General features: G+C 34.9%; 1 protein-coding gene across 1 annotated transcript; it reads right to left on the bottom strand.

Moving 5' to 3' along the window:
- Positions 1-14,497: 14,497 nt before the first annotated feature.
- Positions 14,498-19,227, bottom strand: LOC139872213 (mitogen-activated protein kinase homolog NTF6-like). Its single transcript, XM_071860053.1, has 6 exons — positions 18,838-19,227; positions 17,235-17,364; positions 17,013-17,150; positions 16,186-16,518; positions 15,232-15,415; positions 14,498-14,959 (listed from the first exon to the last, which is right to left on the bottom strand). The coding sequence occupies exons 1-6, from the start codon at positions 19,005-19,007 to the stop codon at positions 14,796-14,798; spliced, it is 1,119 nt and encodes a 372-aa protein (XP_071716154.1). The 5' UTR covers positions 19,008-19,227; the 3' UTR covers positions 14,498-14,795.
- Positions 19,228-24,770: the final 5,543 nt, after the last annotated feature.

Here is a 24,770-nt window from a genome sequence, read left to right as displayed (position 1 = left end):
ATTATTACTATTATTATTATTATTATTAATACCATTATTAATATTATCATCAAAATATTCATTTTTAAAATTATTATTTGTAACAAAAGTATTTTATTAAATTATCATTTTCATTATTATTATAAATATGGTTATCATTAAAAACTATCATTATTGTTATTATCAACATTACTACTAATATTACTATCATTATAAGTATTATTATTTTTAGAATCATAATTATTATTATTATCATTATTAAGTATATTTACTAATATTACTATTATAAAATAATACAAATTTTATTTAATATTATTAACAGTATTTTATCAAATGAAAATGATTTTTAGTTATATAAACATTATAGTTAATACATATAACATATCTATATTAACGTTTTATAATAAATAATAATTATTTAGTTAAAATACATAAAATAGAAATATTTAAATTATTTATTGATAAAACATATAATTTATTAAAATAACAATTAAATCACCAACTTAAATATAAAATTGTTCGATTACCATTACATGTGTTAATATACATAATTGAATATAGGTTCGTGAATCCGAGGTCAACCCTATACTTGTTCAGTATCGTCATAAGTATTTTTACTACAAAATACAGTATGGTGAGTTTCATTTGCTCTCCTTTTACTTTTATATTTTTGGGCTGAGAATACATGCGCAATTTTTATAAATGTTGTACAAAATAGACACAAGTAATCGAAACTACATTATATGGTTGAATGATCGAAATCGAATATGCCCCTTTTTATTAAGTCTGGTAATCTAAGAATTAGGGAACAGACACCCTAATTGACGCGAACTCTAAAGATAGATCTATCGGGCCCAACAAGCCCCATCCAAAGTACCGGATGCTTTAGTACTTCGAAATTTATATCATGTCCGAAGGAGGATCCCGGAATGATGGGGATATTCTTATATGCATATTGTGAATGTCGATTACCAGGTGTTCAATCCATATGAATGATATTTTTGTCTCTATGTATGGGACGTATATTTATGAGAAATGAAAATCTTGTGGTCTATTAAAATGATGGAAATGATTATTTATGTTAAACTAATGAACTCACCAACCTTTTGGTTGACACTTTAAAGCATGTTTATTCTCAGGTATGAAAGAAATCTTCCGCTGTGCATTTGCTCATATTACATGGAGTCGTTCATGGCATATAGAGGTCAGAACCTCGCAATGGGACCAACTGTTGAAGACTTCGTCCAGATGGATTAGGACGGGTCACGTCAATTGGGGTAAGAAATGAGGTTTTTAGATTGTTACGGGACTGTTGGACATTACGTAACCCTCGTCCCTTTGACGACGTTACAACACGCTGTCTTATCAACGGCCATAACGGTTATGTTCCACAAGACCAAGGATGGGAAGTAATCCTAGTAAAACCAGAATGCATGACTTGTTTCTGGACATATGAATTACGTGTCTTTATTGCCTTTGCTGAACGACTTGTGTACTAGCTAGAATTATCTTCACAACCATCTTGTATCAAATTTATTGTGTGCTATATTTCATTCTATATGTAAAATAAGCGGTATTGTAATTTGTAAAATATTGTGTAAAAGTTTGAACGCGAAATATTATTATAATCAGTTTTTCATATAGAATTGTAGTAGTTGAATTGTATATTAGCTACTAAGTATGAACTTAACGGGTAGGTACTACCCGAATTTAAACTTATAAAACGCTAATATGAAGAAAAAGCTTTTATAAATGAGTTCATATTATGCTACGAAATACTATTAACTACTCTTAATATTCTGTATGATTAACTTGTTCCATTTGACTATTTTGAAGGAAATGGCACCGACTACTCGACACACCGTGAATATGAATGAAGAGGAATTCCGTACTTTTCTAGCTTCAAACATAGCCGCAGTACAGGCTGCGCTACATACCAACAATAACCTTGGATCTAGCAGTACAGGAAATCGTGTAGGATGCACCTACAAAGAATTCACTGCCTGCAAACCTTTGGAATTTGATGGAACCGAAGGACCGATCGGATTGAAACGGTGGACCGAGAAGGTCGAATCGGTGTTTGCCATAAGTAAGTGTACTGAAGAGGACAAAGTGAAGTACGCTACGCATACCTTCACAGGTTCTGCGTTAACATGGTGGAATACCTATCTAGAGCAAGTGGGACAAGATGATGCTTACGCACTACCGTGGTTAGCATTCAAGCACTTGATGAACGAGAAGTACCGTCCCAGAACCGAGGTCAATAAGCTCAAGACAGAACTTAGAGGGTTATGAACCCAAGGATTTGATATTACCACGTACGAAAGACGATTCACAGAATTGTGTCTATTGTGTCCGGGAGCATTCGAAGATGAGGAAGAGAAGATCGACGCGTTTGTGAAAGGATTACCGGAAAGAATCCAAGAAGATATAAGTTCACACGAGCCCGCCTCCATACAACAGGCATGTAGAATGGCTCACAAACTAGTGAACCAGATTGAAGAAAGAATTAAAGAACGGACTGCTGAAGAGGCCAATGTGAAGCAAGTCAAAAGAAAGTGGGAGGAAAACGGTGATAAGAATCACCAATACAACAACAACAACAATTACAACAATAATTGCAACAATTATCCCAACAATCGCAACATCAATCGCAACTACAACAAACGGCCCAACAACAACAACAACAACAACAACAACAATAACAACAACAACAACAACAACAACAACAACAACAACAACAACAACAACAACAACAACAACAACAACAACAACAACAACAACAACAACAACAACAACAACAACAACAACAACAACAACAACAATAACAACAACAACAACAACAACAACAACAACAACAGCAACTACAACAATCATCCCAACAACAATAATAACCGCAACAACAACAACAATCAGAAGCAGCTATGCCAAAGGTGTGAAAAGTATCACTCGGGGTTCTGCACCAAATTTTGCAACAAGTGTAAAAGAAATGGTCATAGCGCGGCGAAGTGTGAGGTCTACGGACCAGGGGTTAATAGAACGAAAGGAACAAATGGTGTCGGAACGATTAATGGCGGAGCAAGTAGTGTCGGAGCAAGTTATGCCAATGTAGTTTGTTATAAATGTGGAAAACCGGGCCACATTATTAGAAATTGCCCGAACCAGGAGAACACGAATGGACAAGGCCACGGAAGAGTTTTCAATATTAATGCGGCAGAGGCATAGGAAGACCCGGAGCTTGTTACGGGTACGTTTCTTATTGACAATAAATCTGCTTACGTTTTATTTGATTCGGGTGCGGATAGAAGCTATATGAGTAGAGATTTTTGTGCTAAATTAAATTGTCCATTGACGCCTTTGGATAGTAAATTTTTACTCGAATTAGCAAATGGTAAATTAATTTCAGCAGATAATATATGTCGGAATCGAGAAATTAAACTGGTTAGCGAAACATTTAAGATTGATTTGATACCAGTAGAGTTAGGGAGTTTTGATGTGATTATCGGTATGGACTAGTTGAAAGAAGTGAAAGCAGAGATCGTTTGTTACAAAAATGCAATTCGCATTATACGAGAAAAAGGAAAACCCTTAATGGTGTACGGAAAAAAGGGCAACACGAAGCTACATCTTATTAGTAATTTGAAGGCACACAAACTAATAAGAAAAGGTTGCTATGCTGTTCTAGCACACGTCGAGAAAGTACAAACTGAAGAAAAGAGCATCAATGATGTTCCCATTGCAAAAGAATTTCCCGATGTATTTCCGAAAGAATTACCGGGATTACCCCCACATCGATCCGTTGAATTTCAAATAGATCTTGTACCAGGAGCTGCACCAATAGCTCGTGCTCCTTACAGACTCGCACCCAGCGAGATGAAAGAACTGCAAAGCCAATTACAAGAACTTTTAGAGCGTGGTTTCATTCGACCAAGCACATCACCGTGGGGAGCTCCTGTTTTGTTTGTCAAGAAGAAAGATGGTACATTCAGGTTGTGTATCGACTACCGAGAGTTGAACAAACTTACCATCAAGAACCGCTACCCACTACCGAGAATCGACGACTTATTTGATCAAATACAAGGCTCGTCTGTTTATTCAAAGATTGACTTACGTTCCGGGTATCATCAAATGCGGGTGAAAGAAGATGATATTCCAAAGACTGCTTTCAGAACACGTTACGGTCATTACGAGTTTATGGTCATGCCGTTTGGTTTAACTAATGCACCAGCTGTGTTCATGGACCTTATGAACCGAGTGTGTGGACCATACCTTGACAAGTTTGTCATTGTTTTCATTGATGACATACTTATTTACTCAAAGAATGACCAAGAACACGGTGAATATTTGAGAAAGGTGTTAGAAGTATTGAGGAAGGAAGAATTGTACGCTAAGTTTTCAAAGTGTGCATTTTAGTTGGAAGAAGTTCAATTCCTCGGTCACATAGTGAACAAAGAAGGTATTAAGGTGGATCCGGCAAAGATAGAAACTGTTGAAAAGTGGGAAACCCCGAAAACTCCGAAACACATACGCCAGTTTTTAGGACTAGCTGGTTACTACAGAAGGTTCATCCAAGACTTTTCCAGAATAGCAAAACCCTTGACTGCATTAACGCATAAAGGGAAGAAATTTGAATGGAATGATGAACAAGAGAAAGCGTTTCATTTATTGAAGAAAAAGCTAACTACGGCACCCATATTGTCATTGCCTGAAGGGAATGATGATTTTGTGATTTATTGTGACGCATCAAAGCAAGGTCTCGGTTGTGTATTAATGCAACGAATGAAGGTGATTGCTTATGCGTCTAGACAATTGAAGATTCACGAACAAAATTATACGACGCATGATTTGGAATTAGGCGCGGTTGTTTTTGCATTAAAGACATGGAGGCACTACTTATATGGGGTCAAAAGTATTATATATACCGACCACAAAAGTCTTCAACACATATTTAATCAGAAACAACTGAATATGAGGCAGCGTAGGTGGATTGAATTGTTGAATTATTATGACTTTGAGATTCGTTACCACCCGGGGAAGGCAAATGTGGTAGCCGATGCCTTGAGCAGGAAGGACAGAGAACCCATTCGAGTAAAATCTATGAATATAATGATTCATAATAACCTTACTACTCAAATAAAGGAGGCGCAACAAGGAGTTTTAAAAGAGAGAAATTTAAAGGATGAAATACCCAAAGTATCGAAGAAGCATCCTAATATTCGGGAAGACGGAACCCGGTATAGGGCTGAAAGGATTTGGGTACCAAAATTTGGAGATATGAGAGAAATGGTACTTAGAGAAGCTCATAAAACCAGATACTCAATACATCCTGGAACGGGGAAGATGTACAAGGATCTCAAGAAACATTTTTGGTGGCCGGGTATGAAAGCCGATGTTGCTAAATACGTAGGAGAATGTTTGACGTGTTCTAAGGTCAAAGCTGAGCATCAGAAACCATCAGGTCTACTTCAACAACCCGAAATCCCGGAATGAAAATGGGAAAACATTACCATGGATTTCATCACTAAATTGCCAAGGACTGCAAGTGGTTTTGATACTATTTGGGTAATAGTTGATCGTCTCACCAAATCAGCACACTTCCTGCCAATAAGTGAAGATGACAAGATGGAGAAGTTAGCACGACTGTATTTGAAGGAAGTCGTCTCCAGACATGGAATACCAATCTCTATTATCTCCGATAGGGATGGTAGATTTATTTCAAGATTCTGGCAGACATTACAGCAAGCATTAGGAACTCGTCTAGACATGAGTACTGCCTATCATCCACAAACTGATGGACAGAGCGAAAGGACGATACAAACGCTTGAATACATGCTACGAGCATGTGTTATTGATTTCGGAAACAGTTGGGATCGACATCTACCGTTAGCAGAATTTTCCTACAACAACAGCTACCATTCAAGCATTGAGATGGCGCCGTTTGAAGCACTTTATGGTAGAAAGTGCAGGTCTCCGATTTGTTGGAGTGAAGTGGGGGATAGACAGATTACGGGTCCAGAGATTATACAAGAAACTACCGAGAAGATCATCCAAATTCAACAACCGTTGAAAACCGCCCAAAGTCGACAAAAGAGCTACGCTGACATTAAAAGAAAAGATATAGAATTTAAAATTGGAGAGATAGTCATACTTAAAGTTGCACCTTGGAAAGGCGTTGTTCGATTTGGTAAACGAGGGAAATTAAATCCAAGGTATATTGGACCATTCAAGATTATTGATCGTGTCGGACCAGTAGCTTACCGACTTGAGTTACCTCAACAACTCGTGGCTGTACATAACACTTTCCACGTCTCGAATTTGAAGAAATGTTTTGCTAAAGAAGATCTCACTATTCCGTTAGATGAAATCCAAATCAACGAAAAACTTCAATTCATCGAAGAACCCGTCGAAATAATGGATCGTGAGGTTAAAAGACTTAAGCAAAACAAGATACCAATTGTTAAGGTTCGATGGAATGCTCTTAGAGGACCCGAGTTCACCTGGGAGCATGAAGATCAGATGAAGAAGAAATACCCGCATCTATTTCCAGAAGATTCGTCAACACCTTCAACAGCTTAAAATTTCGGGACGAAATTTATTTAACGGGTAGGTACTGTAGTGACCCGAACTTTTCCATGTTTATATATATTAATTGAGATTGATATTTACATGATTAAATGTTTCCAACATGTTAAACAATCAAACTTGTTAAGACTTGATTAATTGAAATATGTTTCATATAGACAATTGACCACCCAAGTTGACCGGTGATTCACGAACGTTAAAACTTGTAAAAACTATATGATGACATATATATGGATATATATATATATAGCTAACATGATACTATGATAAGTAAACATATCATTAAGTATATTAACAATGAACTACATATGTAAAAACAAGACTACTAACTTAATGATTTTTAAACGAGACATATATGTAACGATTATCGTTGTAAAGATATTTAATGTATATATATCATATTAAGAGATATTCATACATGATAATATGATGATAATATAATAATTTAAAATCTCATTTGATATTATAAACATTGGGTTAACAACATTTAACAAGATCGTTAACCTAAAGGTTTCAAAACAACACTTACATGTAACGACTAACGATGACTTAACGACTTAGTTAAAATGTATATACATGTAGTGTTTTATTATGTATTTATACACTTTTGAAAGACTTCAATACACTTATCAAAATACTTCTACTTAACAAAAATGCTTACAATTACATCCTCGTTCAGTTTCATCAACAATTCTACTCGTATGCACCCGTATTCGTACTCGTACAATACACAGATTTTAGATGTATGTACTATTGGTATATACACTCTAATGATCAGCTCTTAGCAGCCCATGTGAGTCACCTAACACATGTGGGAACCATCATTTGGCAACTAGCATGAAATATCTCATAAAATTACAAAAATATGAGTAATCATTCATGACTTATTTACATGAAAACAAAATTACATATCCTTTATATCTAATCCATACACCAACGACCAAAAACACCTACAAACACTTTCATTCTTAAATTTTATTCATCTAATTGATCTCTCTCAAGTTCTATCTTTAAGTTCTAAGTGTTCTTCATAAATTCTACAAGTTCTAGTTACATAAAATCAAGAATACTTTCAAGTTTGCTAGCTCACTTCCAATCTTGTAAGTTGATCATCCAACCTCAAGAAATCTTTGGTTCTTACAGTAGGTTATCATTCTAATACAAGGTAATAATCATATTTAAACTTTGGTTCAATTTCTATAACTATAACAATCTTATTTCAAGTGATGATCTTACTTGAACTTGTTTTCGTGTCATGATTCTGCTTCAAGAACTTCGAGCCATCCAAGGATCCGTTGAAGCTAGATCCATTTATATCTTTTCCAGTAGGTTTATCCAAGGAACTTAAGGTAGTAATGATGTTCATAACATCATTCGATTCATACATATAAAGCTATCTTATTCGAAGGTTTAAACTTGTAATCACTAGAACATAGTTTAGTTAATTCTAAACTTGTTCGCAAACAAAAGTTAATCCTTCTAACTTGACTTTTAAAATCAACTAAACACATGTTCTATATCTATATGATATGCTAACTTAATGATTTAAAACCTGGAAACACGAAAAACACCGTAAAACCGGATTTACGCCGTCGTAGTAACACCGCGGGCTGTTTTGGGTTAGTTAATTAAAAACTATGATAAACTTTGATTTAAAAGTTGTTATTCTGAGAAAATGATTTTTATTATGAACATGAAACTATATCCAAAAATTATGGTTAAACTCAAAGTGGAAGTATGTTTTCTAAAATGGTCATCTAGACGTCGTTCTTTCGACTGAAATGACTACCTTTACAAAAACGACTTGTAACTTATTTTTCTGACTATAAACCTATACTTTTTCTGTTTATATTCATAAAATAGAGTTCAATATGAAACCATAGCAATTTTATTCACTCAAAACGAATTTAAAATGAAGAAGTTATGGGTAAAACAAGATTGGATAATTTTTCTAATTTTAGCTACGTGAAAATTGGTAACAAATCTATTCCAACCATAACTTAATCAACTTGTATTGTATATTATGTAATCTTGAGATACCATAGACACGTATACAATGTTTCGACCTATCATGTCGACACATCTATATATATTTCGGAACAACCATAGACACTCTATATGTGAATGTTGGAGTTAGCTATACAGGGTTGAGGTTGATTCCAAAATATATATAGTTTGAGTTGTGATCAATACTGAGATACGTATACACTGGGTCGTGGATTGATTCAAAATAATATTTATTGATTTATTTCTGTACATCTAACTGTGGACAACTAGTTGTAGGTTACTAACGAGGACAGCTGACTTAATAAACTTAAAACATCAAAATATATTAAAAGTGTTGTAAATATATTTTGAACATACTTTGATATATATGTATATATTGTTATAGGTTCGTGAATCAACCAGTGGCCAAGTCTTACTTCCCGACGAAGTAAAAATCTGTGAAAGTGAGTTATAGTCCCACTTTTAAAATCTAATATTTTTGGGATGAGAATACATGCAGGTTTTATAAATAATGTATAAAATAGACACAAGTACGTGAAACTACATTCTATGATTGAATTATCGAAATCGAATATGCCCCTTTTATAAAGTCTGGTAATCTAAGAATTAGGGAACAGACACCCTAATTGACGCGAATCCTAAAGATAGATCTATTGGGCCTAACAAACCCCATCCAAAGTACCGGATGCTTTAGTACTTCAAAATTTATATCATATCCGAAGGGTGTCCCGGAATGATGGGGATATTCTTATATATGCATCTTGTTAATGTCGGTTACCAGGTGTTCACCATATGAATGATTTTTATCTCTATGTATGGGATGTGTATTGAAATATGAAATCTTGTGGTCTATTGTTACGATTTGATATATATAGGTTAAACCTATAACTCACCAACATTTTTGTTGACGTTTAAAGCATGTTTATTCTCAGGTGAATACTAAGAGCTTCCGCTGTTGCATACTAAAATAAGGACAAGATTTGGAGTCCATGTTTGTATGATATTGTGTAAAAACTGCATTCAAGAAACTGATTTCGATGTAACATATTTGTATTGTAAACCATTATGTAATGGTCGTGTGTAAACAGGATATTTTAGATTATCATTATTTGATAATCTACATAAAGATTTTTAAACCTTTATTTATGAAATAAAGGTTATGGTTTGTTTTAAAATGAATGCAGTCTTTGAAAAACGTCTCATATAGAGGTCAAAACCTCGCAACGAAATCAATTAATATGGAACGTTTTTAATCAATAAGAACGGGACATTTCACATAATTTATATATTTCATATTTAATTGCACTTTTAATTATCGCACTTTTATTTATTTTTATTTTATTTAATTGCATTTTTAATTATCGTGCTCTTTAATTATCACAATTTTATTTTATCGTATTTTTATTTATCGTAATTTCATTATTGTTATTTACTTTACGCTTAAAATTAAGTTATATTTATTTTTAATATTTTACATTAGGTTTTAACTGCGACTAAAGTTTTAAAAATCGACAAACCGGTCATTAAACAGTAAAAACTCCCTTTTATAATAATAATACTACTTATATATATATTTGTATTTTTACAATTATAAGTTACAAATATAGCGTTAAGCTTGGCTAGAGTTCCCTGTGGACGAACCGGACTTACTAGAAACTACACTACTGTACGATTAGGTACACTGCCTATAAGTGTTGTAGCAAGGTTTAGGTATATCCACTATATAAATAAATAAATCACTTGTGTAAAATTGTATCGTATTTAATAGTATATCCTTGTAAAATTAATACTATTTCATATACCCCTCGCGTAACATCAGTACCACAAAATCATGGCGTTCTTAAAACAAACACTTGGTGCAACATCATCAAATCATGACAAAGTGATTGCATTATATGAAACTACTCGAAAATGTGTTTAGTTGAGATCAATTACACAAATCATTATTGATTCTTGTGGACTAGAACGCTATAAAAGATCAACAACTATCTTCACCAACAACTATATATGAAGATAATGCAGCTTGCATAATACAAATGAAAGAAGAGTATCAAAAGTGACAGAATAAAATATAAATGCTGACGAGGCGCCAAAGCCATAGACGGTCTAAGCAGTCATAAGTTTGATGGAAAAGAATAGTATGTTGGTAAGGCTCAGAAAAGACTGAAAGGGAATAAGAATTGAAACAAGGGTTTGAGCAAACCATGAAGGAGACTGTAGACAAATTACAGGGGCTAAACTTGTACATAAAAGATTTAGATGATGCAGTTTCAGATGAACAAGATCTCGTAAAAGACAACCAGATTAAAATGAGATACGTTCAATCAACAACTATGCTGATCTTTATACCAAAGCACTGTCAACCGATGTTTTCAGAACACACGTTCACAATATTAGCATGAGGCAAGTTCAAAAGATGTGACGACTCAGCGATGTCTACTTGAGGGGGAGTCAACTCTATACTGCACTCTTTTTCCCTTGACTAAAGTTTTTATCCCAATGGATTTTTCTTTAGCAAGGTTTTAACAAGGCAGTACTAGTTGCTCTATAATGAACTAAAAATTATCATCCAATGGAGAGTGTTATAAAAGTCAGAAAAAGTGTCTGCCAATTTTCAATACTTACCTCGTGATCATTTTACATTCACATGGATTTGATGTAGACACCATACCAACTTCTCATTGTTATTTGCTATAAATAAGCATACTACTAGCAGATAAATGTATCCGAAATATACTAAGTTTTAATATATCATTTCATCTCATTATTCTTAGAGTATGAGAAGATATCATAAATAATAGACTACTAAAGGTAGCTGTAAAACCACGATATTATAACAGTTTGGTTGTTGTTTTGTTAGTTGGTACATTTTTTTATATTTTTATAAATTGTAGTTTGTTCGTTGGCTCTCGGCGAGGCTCGAATTTAGTTAGCTTTTGCTCGGTTTTTTGTCGTTAAATTTACATCCAAGTGATACTACTACTGAAACACCTATAATTCTATAAAACTTAAAGGTACTGAAAACTACAATGTTTGGAGTAGATCAATGTTTTTTGCATTGGGTACTAGAAACAAACTTGATTTTATAAATGAAAATTGTGTAAAAAATTCTACCAATAATGTTCTTGCAAGTCAATGGAATAGGTGTAACACACTAGTCTTATTTTGGATTCTTAGAACTTTATCTAATGAACTTTATTCTGGTCAACAGTAGTGTTATTTTGGATTCTTAGCACTTTATCTTTGGTACTAATGACATAACTGTTTGGAATGATTTAAAAAAAAACTTATGATAAATTTGATGGATCTGTAGATCAAAAAAGTAATTCTCTAAAACAAAATGATAGTTCTCTATCTGAATATTATCATAATCTTAATAGTTTTTGAAAACAATATGATGCAATGCTGACTTCACCACCCTGCACTTGTGGTGCAAATGTTGCAGTTGTGAAGCATCCACTTCTGTCACTCAATAATAATAACATAATGAAATTAATGTAGTTCTAGGAGTGAAATTGACTAGGTCAACTGAGCATTTGCGGGGCACCCGTAGTTCTTAATGAGTATAAATGACATATACATGTCTGTAAGAAGTAATTCTCTCTTAAGAGATCCACTTCCTAATGTTAAAAGTTCTTATATTATCTTATCTAGAGAAGAATAACACCGATTTGATGTCTCAAATTTTAATTGAGGTCTTAATCTAAAACTAAATCATCTGCTTTTGTTCACATGCACCAAATAAAACCAACAATAACATCAATAATAATAATGTCTCAAATTTTAATAGAGGTCTTAATCCAAACTTAAAATGCGAGAAATGCAATAAAATTGGACATACTATTGACATGTGCTTTGAAGTTGTTGGTTATCCACCAAATTTTAAAAGAAAGTTAATAATCAGAATAATTTTAATAATCAGAACGAAAACTTTAAATAATCAGAATAATTTTACAAATGTTTCTAACAATCATGCTGCTTCAAATGAAGCAAGCACATCTTCTCCTATGTCTTTCTCAAATGAGCAGATGCTCAAAATTTTAAGTCTTATCAATGATACTCCTGCAAGTGCTCCTGCAACTGCAATGTATAATATGAGAGGTATATTCTACAATTCTAGTGTTAAATTTAACACAAACTTCAATAAGTTCTTCAATTCTAATCTTTCTCAATCAAAACCCATTCACAAATGATGGATTATCGATTCTGGAGCCAATCAATACATGACTGTTTCCAACAATGGTTTAAGTGATGTTGATATTTCTGGCTTAAATCTAACAGTAGGACATCCTAATGGCACACAAGCCTTAATAAAAGGAATTGGTAATCTTGTATTAAACAAGTTTACCACCTTAAAAGATGTTCTCATTGTTCCTGAATATTGTGTCAGTCTTATGTCTGTGAGCAAACTTTCTAAAGACAATAAACTTATTGTTAGCTTCAATGAATCTAACAGTCTTGGTCTTAAAGACTTCCAAGCTAAGCTTGAGGGGGCGTGTTTAAATTATATATTAATATCAAGCTTAGTTTAGACCATGTAATGTATATTGTTTTCTTATTTATGGTTTCTAGCAATTGCAGGTTGTAGATGATATTTGAGTAAAGGTGAAGGACTGCAGTTGTCAAAGTCACAAATTAAAGAACTGAGCTTGTGGACTTACTTGTTGGATGGGCTAAAGAGTTGTTGTTTTAAGTTATTGGGCTTGAGCATAAACCTTGTATATATAATCCTATTATCTCAATAGGGTTACACACTTTTGCAATCGGCTCTCTTTTTACTCTCTACACCTGATCTAGGGTTTCTGTTCTGTGATTTGCTTTTTCATCTTTTTGATGATCTAACTGGTGATTTCTGTATTAATTCTGAGTTTTAGTTTGATCTTCTTGATAGTTGTAATAAGTAGAGAGCAGTTTCTATATTTCTAAACTTCAATTGTACGAATTTGTGATAGTTTGTTGGTTTATGAATGCATTGAACTCCTGTGATTGGAGGTTTTATATGTTTTTACATTCACAATAGATTATAACAAATGTAAATATTTAATATTTATGTTTTGATTTGTTATACACTTTTTGATTGAAATTTGTCGTCAATTATAAATTTAATTGAATAAAATATATTATATAAGTGAATATACTTTTAAACTAATCTAAATATGTAACTTCGAATACAGTTAATAAAAATTTAATAATTGTGAATATGATGATAACCCTTATTTTCGTTAATAATTTAAAATTTTGTACGTTATATGTATGTGTATATTGATATATAGATGTATGTGCATATATTTTAGTACGTATATATGTATATATAGATTTATTTCGATTGGTTATGAATATATCCATGAATGATAAATTGTCATCCGTATCCGATCCACGAAATAATTAGATCATCCATATCCCATATCCATTATTCGTTCATTTACATCATCTATATCCATTATAAATGAATCGGATCGGGTGAATATCTATGAATATAATATCCATTGCCATTCCTAGAATTAAGTCATGTTTCCATTTCATGTTAATGAGAAGGAGTGTCTGATTCTATGTCTATATAAACTGAACCAATTTTTATATTAAGTGACAAATTAAGTAACAAATTAAGAGCTGTACAGGAAAAAAAAAATTATTAAATGAAAAGTAAACAAACCTTGAAACTAATGTTCTAACTATTTGACCTCTAGCAAGACAAGTTGCACAAATTTTTTCTATCAACATGTAAAATATCAATTGATAATGGTACATTGATCAAAAGCTATTTATTCGACTTTATTAGTAATTTAAATACAGCCAACTTAGGAAACTTTATACATAATTCATGTGAGACATTTGGCAATAATCATAACAAAAAATAATTCAAAGAATCATCACAAACAGCCTAATAGGGAGAAATGATGACCGGATAACCCGATTATGGTGCATAAATCTAAATAAAAATACTCACATTTTCCTAGTAACCTATAAAGAAAAAACCTCATCCGTTTAAATAATAGTTTCAAGAGTACATAAAGCTAGAAATTTTACTGTTCCAGTCACAAACTTCATATGTCAAGAATACATACAAACACAAAACAGAAACACATAAAGATGCACACGAAAAATGAACCTGAAACCGGCTAAAGCTCTTAAGAAAAAAGCTTTCTTTAATGATACAAGCAAAAGACACTTTCTTTAGATCATTCAGCTTATTGAAAACTCAAACCATATTGGGTTTATCTGTTACACTATAAGGGGTTGAACTTCAAAGACTCTTTCCAAATGAGTTCTTTCACGTCATCCTCACTTAACGACGCTTGCTCAAAATCAAAGACGAAAGGAGATGGGCAGATTGGCTCCTCGTTAATTTCATGTAGATTTCGCACCATGGGGTGATTTAGTGCTTCCTCAACTATTACACATTTCATTGAATTGTAAGTTTATTAGAAATGAGGCCATCAATTGATTTTTCTCATACATTTTTTCTAGAGGTGACAACCTGGGTGGGTCAGACAGATCAAGCAACTGGTCAAAACAAGCCAAGTTTGGAATTATTTGTGTTCTATAGTCATATATGATTACAAAAACATGTCCTTTCAATAATAGTTCAATTTAATAGGTCAAACCCAAACTGACGCGACTGGTTAATGCTACTTTTTATGTCAATAATGGAAGTAGGCTTACCAGTAATGCGTTTGGCTGGGTCAAAAACTAGCATTCTCTGTGCAAGATCCATCGCCACTGGGGACACGTTTGGAAACTTTTGCTGAAAAGTCTTCTTCGGGACATGAGGGAGCTGTTTAACGTACCTACGAGCAGTATCACTTCTAAGAAATCCAAGATCTGAATCGTCTGGAGAACCTAACAGCTGATAAAAAACAGTACAAACACATTCCAAAAACCATAAGTATTTGTTCTTGGTTATTCTCGAAGCATCCGTATTGCTAAAACGCTTTTAAGGACATTTTTGGATGCATTTCATATCACAATAGTATTTTAAAAGTGCCTATTCGTTCAAACTAAACATTAAATGGTCCAACGCTGAATGCTAAACCATTCAGCATTCAAAGCGTTTGTTTCTAACCCTCTCAATGACATACGGTGCTGAATAGCATTCAGTGCTGAACCATTCAGAGTTAAAATACTCTCTTAATTAAGCATTAAGCACCGAAATTTTGTGTAATATCCTCTTTAAATTATTTCAAGAACATTTATTAAACTATAATGTTTTTTTATTAATGCAAAAGGTCAATAAGGTAATTTTACACCATTCACATTGTTTATTCAAAATGATTATCAAACAGGTTATTGTCATTTAGAACAAACTTTATTCACAAACTTTAATCCACAAATTATGAATCATTCAGCGCTTAATCATTCAGTTTTATCAAACACACCCTAAACATGATTTGATTCGCATGAGGCTTCGGGGAATCGAGATGTTAAACATTTTTCATTGCAGAAGCTTAAAAGGTGGCAAAATGGGATAGTTAGGAAAGTCGGGTAATGGGTCAAAATGGGTAAAACATTAATATGAGTTAATTCAAAACATTTTCAAGGTGAACAGATCAAAATGGTCCACTGTATTTATTATCGACCAAGATTTGTGTAAGAAGTTAAATAGGGCAGAGTGGGTACCTCGGTTATGAGCGATAACTGTTGAATATAGTCTTTTCCAGGAAACAGAGGTTCCCTTAACAGAATCTCCATTAAAATGCAACCGACTGACCAGATATCAATGGCTGCAGTATACTCTGAACAGTTTAGCAACAATTCAGGGGCTCTATACCATCTCGTCACAACATATTCGGTCATGAAATCTGTCTCAGCCGTAGTTCTCGCAAGACCAAAGTCACAGATCTTAAGGTCACAGTTGGCATCAAGTAGCAGGTTACTAGGTTTCAAATCACGGTGCAAAACGTTTGCTGAATGTACATATTTCAATCCACGCAATAACTGATACAGAAAGTACTGACACCAAACAAAAGATTTTAATCAATACCAACAATGTAACTAAAATTTAATGTTGGAATAGAAGGATACTTTTATCTATACTTAACAACCGGGTCGGGTTGGGTCAAGATTTAAATGGGTTTGGGTCAAAACAGGTCATGGATCAAAATGTGTCAGCTTTCAAATAGGTCGAACGGGTTGGGTCAAGACTGGTTGGGTCGAGACCCATTTTCATCTTAAAAGTTTTGGGTCGGCTTGGACCCATTTGAAGCATACATACGACCCATTGGACCCCTTTAAATAAGAGGTATTAAATGGATCTTATCATTATTTCTCCTATTATGGGAATGGACCCAATGGGTCTATTATTTCAGCCCACTTGACCTTTTTTAGTATATGGGTCTTGATTGCAGGTATTATTTTAACTTAGAATCTTTCAAACGAATTAAAAGTTGCAATATTCTTACGACATAAATAAATAGTACGGAGTAATATCTTTATTTTAACCTTACCTGACAGTGGTCATCTGTTAGTGTCTGAGAAGAACGAATAATTTGATGCAGATCAGTATCCATTAACTCATATACGATATACACATCATTGAACTTCTCTTTATCTGGTGGCCTTATGATGTCCTTAATTTTCACAATCTGCAATTACTGACAACTTAAAACACTTTTTTACTTCAAAAACGTTAAAAAAATGCAGTCTTGATTAGGTAATGATGTGCGTACATTCTCATGATCCATATGGCAGAGGAGTTTGATTTCTCGTAACGTTCTCTTAGCGTCAATCCGATTATCAAATGCATTTCCAATTTTCTTGATTGCAACGTCTTCCTTTGTTTCAGAATTTTTAATGCAACTAGTAACATTCAATTATAAAGATACTTAATAAGTAAGAACAAATGTACCACAAAAGAAAGTATATGCAAATATCAAAAATGGTAACTTCACCAATTGCAATTAGTAAGTAGTAACACTTTCATGACCAGACAAATATCAAATTTAATGCTATAAGAGTATTAATTAATAATTAATGTTTTATCATCTCTGTTCAAATAGGAACATTACATTAGTTCATTTGGCTTCTATAGTTCAAAATTATCTATATACATCTATTCTAATTATATAGCCATCTTAAGTAGCTCAACGCAAAGCCAACCTTTTTCCATATGAGGAATGAACTTGTAAAAATTTGGAATCCACTAATAATTTTCGATCGAAAATACATGAGGATTTTCATAATTTTACTAATGTTTTCCACCACCTCTTTAGTTGTTGCTAATTTTTAGCCTAAGAAGAGGATTGCTACACTTACAAAGTTCAAAAATTGATTTGCCACAATTCCATTTGTTTACATTTTCCCACCCTTCAAACTATTGGTGACATCTCATTTTAAAAGTTTTGTAAAAAATTGTAAGCAAATCATTTCTCAAAAAGAAATGGTTATAAATAAGGGTGCGTTTGTTTACCTCTGGAATGGTTCAGCGCTGAATGCTGAACCATTCAGCATTCAGCGCGTTTGTTTTTTACCTATGAATGACCTATGTTGCTGAATGATTCAGAATTCAGTGTTGAATCATTCAGAGATGAAATCTTCTCTTAACCATTAAGAGCTTGAATTTTATGTAATATTCTTCTCAAAACATATACCGAACACTTAACCAACAAGTATATTAAAAAATTTTATTCATGTCACACATTAATAAGATAATTTTACTCAGTTTATATCATTCATTCTAAATGATTATCAAACAGCTTATTTTCATTCAGAACAAACTTTATTCATAGGCTTTGAATCATTCAGATTCTGAACCATTTAGCGCTAAATCATTCAATTTTATCAAACGCACCCTAAGTTATCCTACAAATGAATAAGCATCAGTTTATTCCTTATATTTATATAATTAAGCATGTGCATGGCAAAGTCGTAACAGTCGCTAGTGTGAACCTTCCGAGGACTAGTCGGCCAAGTCAGGACTACTCGAATTTTGACCATAAAACTTGTGCTTGTGTGACCGATTAGCCGATTATCTCAGAAGAGTCTGAAAACTTAATCAACATTGACTTTGACCAACTTTAAACGACTTCGACTAAATCTGACTTTTGACAGACTAAATCTGACTTTGAACGGTGTTTGACATATTTTGACCTGTTGACCGACCAGGGCCTAGTCTGGTCAGACCACCTCACAAAACGACTAGTAATTCGACTTCTAAAAAAAAAATTCATTAAAAAAAAAATCCTACAAAAGAAACACTTTTTCTGCATCAGAAACAATCAAAAGTAAAAAAAAAAAAAAAGTTAAAATCAAGGTGATGGAAAAAGTGGATACCAAACGATGCCATAAGCACCACGGCCAACAGGTTGAATTGGAGGAACATATTTAGCAGAAACTTCAAACAGGTTTCCAAGAACACTGTAATGAATATATTTACCGCCGTACGCCGGAACTCCTTTCAACACCACCATACCACCACCGCTTTTCGATTCCCCTCCTTCCATTATTAAAATTGAAATTGTGAAATTGAAATTGGTGTGTTGATGATGAGTACTTTGATTTAGGTTTTATTTTAATAAATAAGAAGTGAGTAAGTGGAATTTTGAAATTGAAAATGAAATTGGGGGATTGTTAATGGAATTGGAAATTTGAAATGTTGAATTATATGTGGGTCTAAAAGGTGGGAAAGCTCTTGTGAAGTGGTGGTTGCTTTCTTGTAGTCAACATGATTGACGTTACGAAATTAAAAGGAAGCCTACCAAACATATAGAAGTATATATATAGTTGACGCCAGGCTCCAGTGGGCTACCGGGGACCGCTGGATGGGTTGACAAAGTCAACACAGGGCTAATATGTCCCTGCCGATACACATGTTTTGAAACAATATAGTTGACGCATAGACTCATGAGTCATGGGTGACTCATTTTGTTGGTGAGTTTCTTTGGCGGCGTAAACAACTTGAGTAGCCGAGTATAAGAGAGGTCTCAACCATGACAAATTTATAATTCAATTCAATACTAATTCAGTACTAAACACTACCAACAATGACATACTTTCTAATAAAAATTGGGTACCCATTATATATTTTAATTAATTAAGTGTACAAGTATACAAGCAAAAAATACCACATATTTAAGCATATCATCCGTCCACAAATATTTCACACAAGGACTGAAAGAGAGACAAGATGGAGGGCGGACCCATGGGCGGTTTACTGCCATCAGCTTCCTCTTGGGCGGAAGGCTGGGCGGGTGTGGAGAAGGGCTGTTGGGACCAGCCTAAGTAGTTCGCGAGTGACTAGATTTATCGTACTTACACCTCTATCAATGTAATCAAGAGAACGGGTATCCTTTTCTATTGAGCAATACTATAACTATAATGGGTTTAGGTTGATTAGTGTTGATATAAGATTATTTTGGAAATATGCGTAGTTTTTTTTATATATACACGTATAAGTCTCTAATTTATTAGTCGTTTATTACATATTATGTTGACTTGGATGTCTAGTAGTGTAACATCCCAAATCTAGCAAACAGGTTCAAATGTTAACAGCTCAATGTTAACAGCTCAGGTGTGGACCGGCGGTCCAATTTGGTCCGACGGTCCAAATTTAACATAAACTGGAAACAGGTGCAACCTGGACCGACGGTCCACTTTGGACCGGCGGTCCAGCATGGAATTCTTGAAATAGGTAGGTCAGGAGTGGACCGGCGGTCCACAGCGAATTTTTGTGCAGTTTAGTTGTTGTGTAAAAATAAGAAGGGGCATTTTAGTCAATTCACTTGGGTGTCGGTTTGGAGCCTTCAAAGCTGATCTATATCCCATTTTGGATCTCATTTCACCCACACAAAACCATCTCATCCTATCTTAGAGTGAGAAAGAGAGTTTAAAGAGAGAGAGAGAGATTTGAGGAAGAAGAAGAGTGAATTGGGTCAAGTCGCAAGAGTTAAAGTTGTTCATCTCACTCCTAGCTACTTTTTGGTTGTTGTGGTAAGTTCTAACTCTGAATTTCATTGTTTGATTTGATGTTCATGTTAGGGTTTGAACTAGTGGGTTCTTGAGGAAACCCATCTAGCTTATTAATTGGAGATTTAAGCTAATAAATGCTGTTGATGACCCTTGTTGGTGGGTTTTGGGTTGGATGATGAAATTAATGATTTTATGATCATGTTTGGGTGTTGAAATCACTAGCTAACTTAGGTTGTTAGTGATTAAAGGTGTAAGCTTGCAAGATTTGGTGTTTTGACTTGAGTTTAGGTCCAAATGGGTTTTGTGTCAAAATAGTGCAAGTAGGCGATTTGATGATTAAACATTGAGTAAAATGTGTTATTGGAATATAATCATTTGTTGGTTGTGATTATGAGTGGTTTGGGTGAGATTTGACTTAGTCAAAATGGAAGTAAGTGCAAACGGGTCGAAATTGCACTTATGGTGATTTTGGGCATACGCTATAGTGTTTAGCTTAATTGTTGTGAATTACTTAGGTGATTTACATTTGGACGACTTGGAGCTCAAGCGGGATTAACTCCTCAAGTAATCGAGGTGAGTGAAATATTTATACATGTATGTATGTAGTTTATTTACTCGTACGCGATGTGGGCCTTAGGTGCCACATCGTGAGTATTGGTGTTATGTCACAAGTCAGTGACTTATTGATAGTATGGGTGATGAGAACTACGGGTCGGTAGTGTCTTCGTAGGTGATTCACAAGTCGGTGACACCTCATGGTGGTTCACAAGTCGGTGACCCCCTATGTCTTCGTAGGTGATTCACAAGTCGGTGACACCTCATGGTGGTTCACAAGTCGGTGACCCCTTATCTTGGTAGGTGTTCCACAAGTCGGTGACACCTCTTGGTGGTTCACAAGTCGGTGACCTCTTATGTATTGGCGGGTGATTCACAAGTCGGTGACACCCTATGGTGATTCACAAGTCGGTGACACCTTATGATGATTCACAAGACGGTGACATCTTTGCGAGTTGGACTCGACGTTATTGGTCGACTACAAGTCGGTAGTTCCAAAGCGGGGGAAATGGTTAAGAATGTTTATGCCTTATTATGTTTAGCTTATATTCGTGGTGAATTATATACTAACGTTGTTGCTAGTTGTATGTTTGGTGATGCTAACTTGCTTATGCGTTATTTGCATGGTATTTGTAAGTGGGTGCGCGTAGGTGAACTATATATGTATATGTATAAGTATTGCATTCACTAAGCAATTAACTTACCCTCTCGTTGTTTACATTTTTAGGTTCGAAAGCGGACGTGGCGAGGGTATGCTCGGGATTTAGATGATTTCCCTTTTGTTGCTTGCTTGGATTACTTTTGGATTCGGCCTAGGATTGGGTAGTTTATCCCCAAACATCATGCTCGGTTTTGGTTGTAAAGTAAACTAGTCGGGTCAAGGTTTATCTTTTGGTTAAGTCAAACGGGTCTTGGGTTGTATGCGCGTTTTGTAATTCAATTCATGTATTGTATATTTTAAAGATGTTTAAACTTAATATTGTAATGAAGATGCTTTTAGAAATATAATTTGGACCTAATGTTGTAAATATTATTATGTTAAAAAAAAAGTGTCATGTTTTTGGTAAAACGAAGTTGGGTCGTTACAAGTGGTATCAGAGCATGGTCTAAGGGATTTAGGTGACTTGAGATAGGCGCCTAGACTTAGACTTTTTGTGTGTACTATTATGCGGGACTTGTAGGATTACGGGTCTATTCGGGTCTTAATTAGTGCCTTAGAGAATAGGTGAACTAGCTATGTGTTGATTATGTTGTTACTAATCATGTTGTTTTGTGTTGGACATCTAGCGAGATGGTTGTTGTATTTATGAGCTCGGCATGGCATGTGACCGTAATAGTGATTCGTGACCATTATTACCGTTGCTAGCCAGGTCAAGCGAGTGATGTAGAATAAGTATTGAACTAGATGGGATGTACGGATGGTGGTATATATATAGTGTAAATATAATTTGTGACGGTGTATTTGGTTTACTTGTGTTGCGTTCCTAATCGAGTTTGTTTCTTAGTATGAAGACGAGGAACGGACATGATAATGAAGACCAAAGCGATGAGAGCGATTTCACGGCCAAGGTAGAGGCCATCTTCAAACGTCACAAAGCGGAATTTCTCACGGACATTAGGAGGGTTTTTCAAGAATCGATTGATGAACAAGTGACCGATATGATAAAGGAGCAAATGAGTGCTATCATCCAAGGGGAGTTTGATAAGAGGTTCCCAAAACCACAAGGGGTGTATGTTGAAAACGATGTGGGTGATGTGGGAAGGAGGGATTTCCTTTACAAGAACTTTAAAATTTCTCAACCTCCCACCTTTGATGGTGAAAGAGACCCGCTCAAGAGTGCTCGTTGGATTTTCGACATGGAGGGGGCTTTCCACACTAGTGAATGCCCTCTCGATAAGAAAAATAGGTTCGGAAGTAGCATGTTGAGGGGTGACGCAAAGTTGTGGTGGGTCGCAAAAATTTGACTTTATGGTGAGGAGCAAAGTATGAGTTTGACTTGGGATGAGTTCAAGTCAGAATTCTTCAAGGAGTACCTAACTCCGGCCGATCTTTCGAGGCTTAAAGATGAGTTGCGTGCTTTGAGGCAAGGGTCGATGGATTTGAACACTCTCAAGTCCACTTTCTTATCGAAAACCCAATCTTGCCCGGAATATGTCGGGAATGATCATATGTTAATGGAAGACTTTTATCGAGCTTTGAACGACGACTTGAAGAACAAAATTAGTAGAGGGTCGGTGGACTCTTTTGAGAAGTTATTTGAAGTGGCGAAGGGTTTTGAGACCATTGTTTCGAAAGGAAGTGGTTCCGATGTTAGTAAGCGGAAGTTCGAAGCTACGATGCATTCGAACAAGAAAAGTAAGAGTGCTTCCGAAGGTGTCGGAAGTGTGAAGATGAGTGGCACGGGTGGCTTTACATTCGCGTGTTATAATTGTGGGCAAATGGGACATAAGTCTCGTGAATGTCTGTTGGGTAAAGTCACTTGTTTTAAGTGTCGGAAGGATGGACACCGACATTCGGAGTGTCCCGAGTTGATTAGTGATGGAGCGCGAAGGTCTAACGACGCTTGATTCAGGTACTATTCGATTTCGGTACCTATTTTTGTGTGTGTGACTTTTTGGGTAATAAGTGAGTTTAACCATGTGATGTAATGACTAGCTAGGTCGAGTTAGTTCATTGAGGTTTGATCAACCGAGTCGGGTTAATATATTGTCGTTAGGGTTTAAATCGAGTCGGGTTGACCAAGTGAGTTTGACTAACCGAGTCGGGTTAATCAATTGTCGTTAGGGGTTTGTCCAAGTCGGGTTGACCAAGTGAGTTTGACTAACCGATTCGGGTTAATCAATTGTTGTTAGGGGTTTAATCGAGTCGGGTTGACCAAGTGAGTTTGACTAACCGAATCGGGTTAATCAATTGTCGTTAGGGGTTTGACCAAGTCGGGTTGACCAAGTGAGTGTAACGACCCGACAAAATCGTCATTGACGGCGCCGTTACTTAGGTCCCGTTACGTGGTCGTAGTCCCTAAATGAGACACGTTTGACCAAAATTATGCCGCATTCATTTGAAACATACAAGATTTGCAAAGTTTAGTTTACCAAACGGATCGACAACAAGTTTAAGTTTACGAAAGTATAGTGTATAATTGAAATAAACTTGCGACATAATATAAGTTGAAAGTCACGGTTGCTATAAATAGCGTAAGTATGTAAACAATATGTTTACATCCAAAGGTACTATCATTAGCGTATGCATGTATGTATGCTTGATTCCAAGCAAGAAATCAGAGTGTATGCATGTATGCTTGACCCCAAGCAAGTATGAGTGTACGCGGAAGCATGTATCAAATAGCCATGTATGAACCTGAGAAACATATAGAAAACTGTCAACGAAAAACGTTGGTGAAATCATAGGTGTATTTGTAAACGTTATATTTTGAACCACAAGATTTAGTATTTCCATCAAGTTGATTATTCAAATCGTTTGCATTCCAAAAGTATGTTTCGCGAGCACCCAATTATCAAGAATTAACGTTTCCTTCCATAGAACCCCATCACAATAGTGTTAGAACATACACTGTTTCTCGAAAATATATTTCATCCGTAGACGGTAGCGAACCGTCCGAAATGAGGGTTTGTCAAACCCGTATGGCCACACAATATAAGTTCTCGTTTACACCCTGCAAGTGTAACTAATGATAATCGAATTGAGGATTTTTGTTCTAACTCGCCGTGGAATGTTTGTTTCA

The sequence above is a fragment of the Rutidosis leptorrhynchoides genome, chromosome 10 (genome assembly GCF_046630445.1).
Source record: "Rutidosis leptorrhynchoides isolate AG116_Rl617_1_P2 chromosome 10, CSIRO_AGI_Rlap_v1, whole genome shotgun sequence".
Taxonomy (NCBI): Eukaryota; Viridiplantae; Streptophyta; class Magnoliopsida; order Asterales; family Asteraceae; genus Rutidosis; species Rutidosis leptorrhynchoides.
The sequence above is the reverse complement of the archived record's forward strand: the minus strand, read 5'-3'. Positions and strand labels throughout refer to the sequence as shown.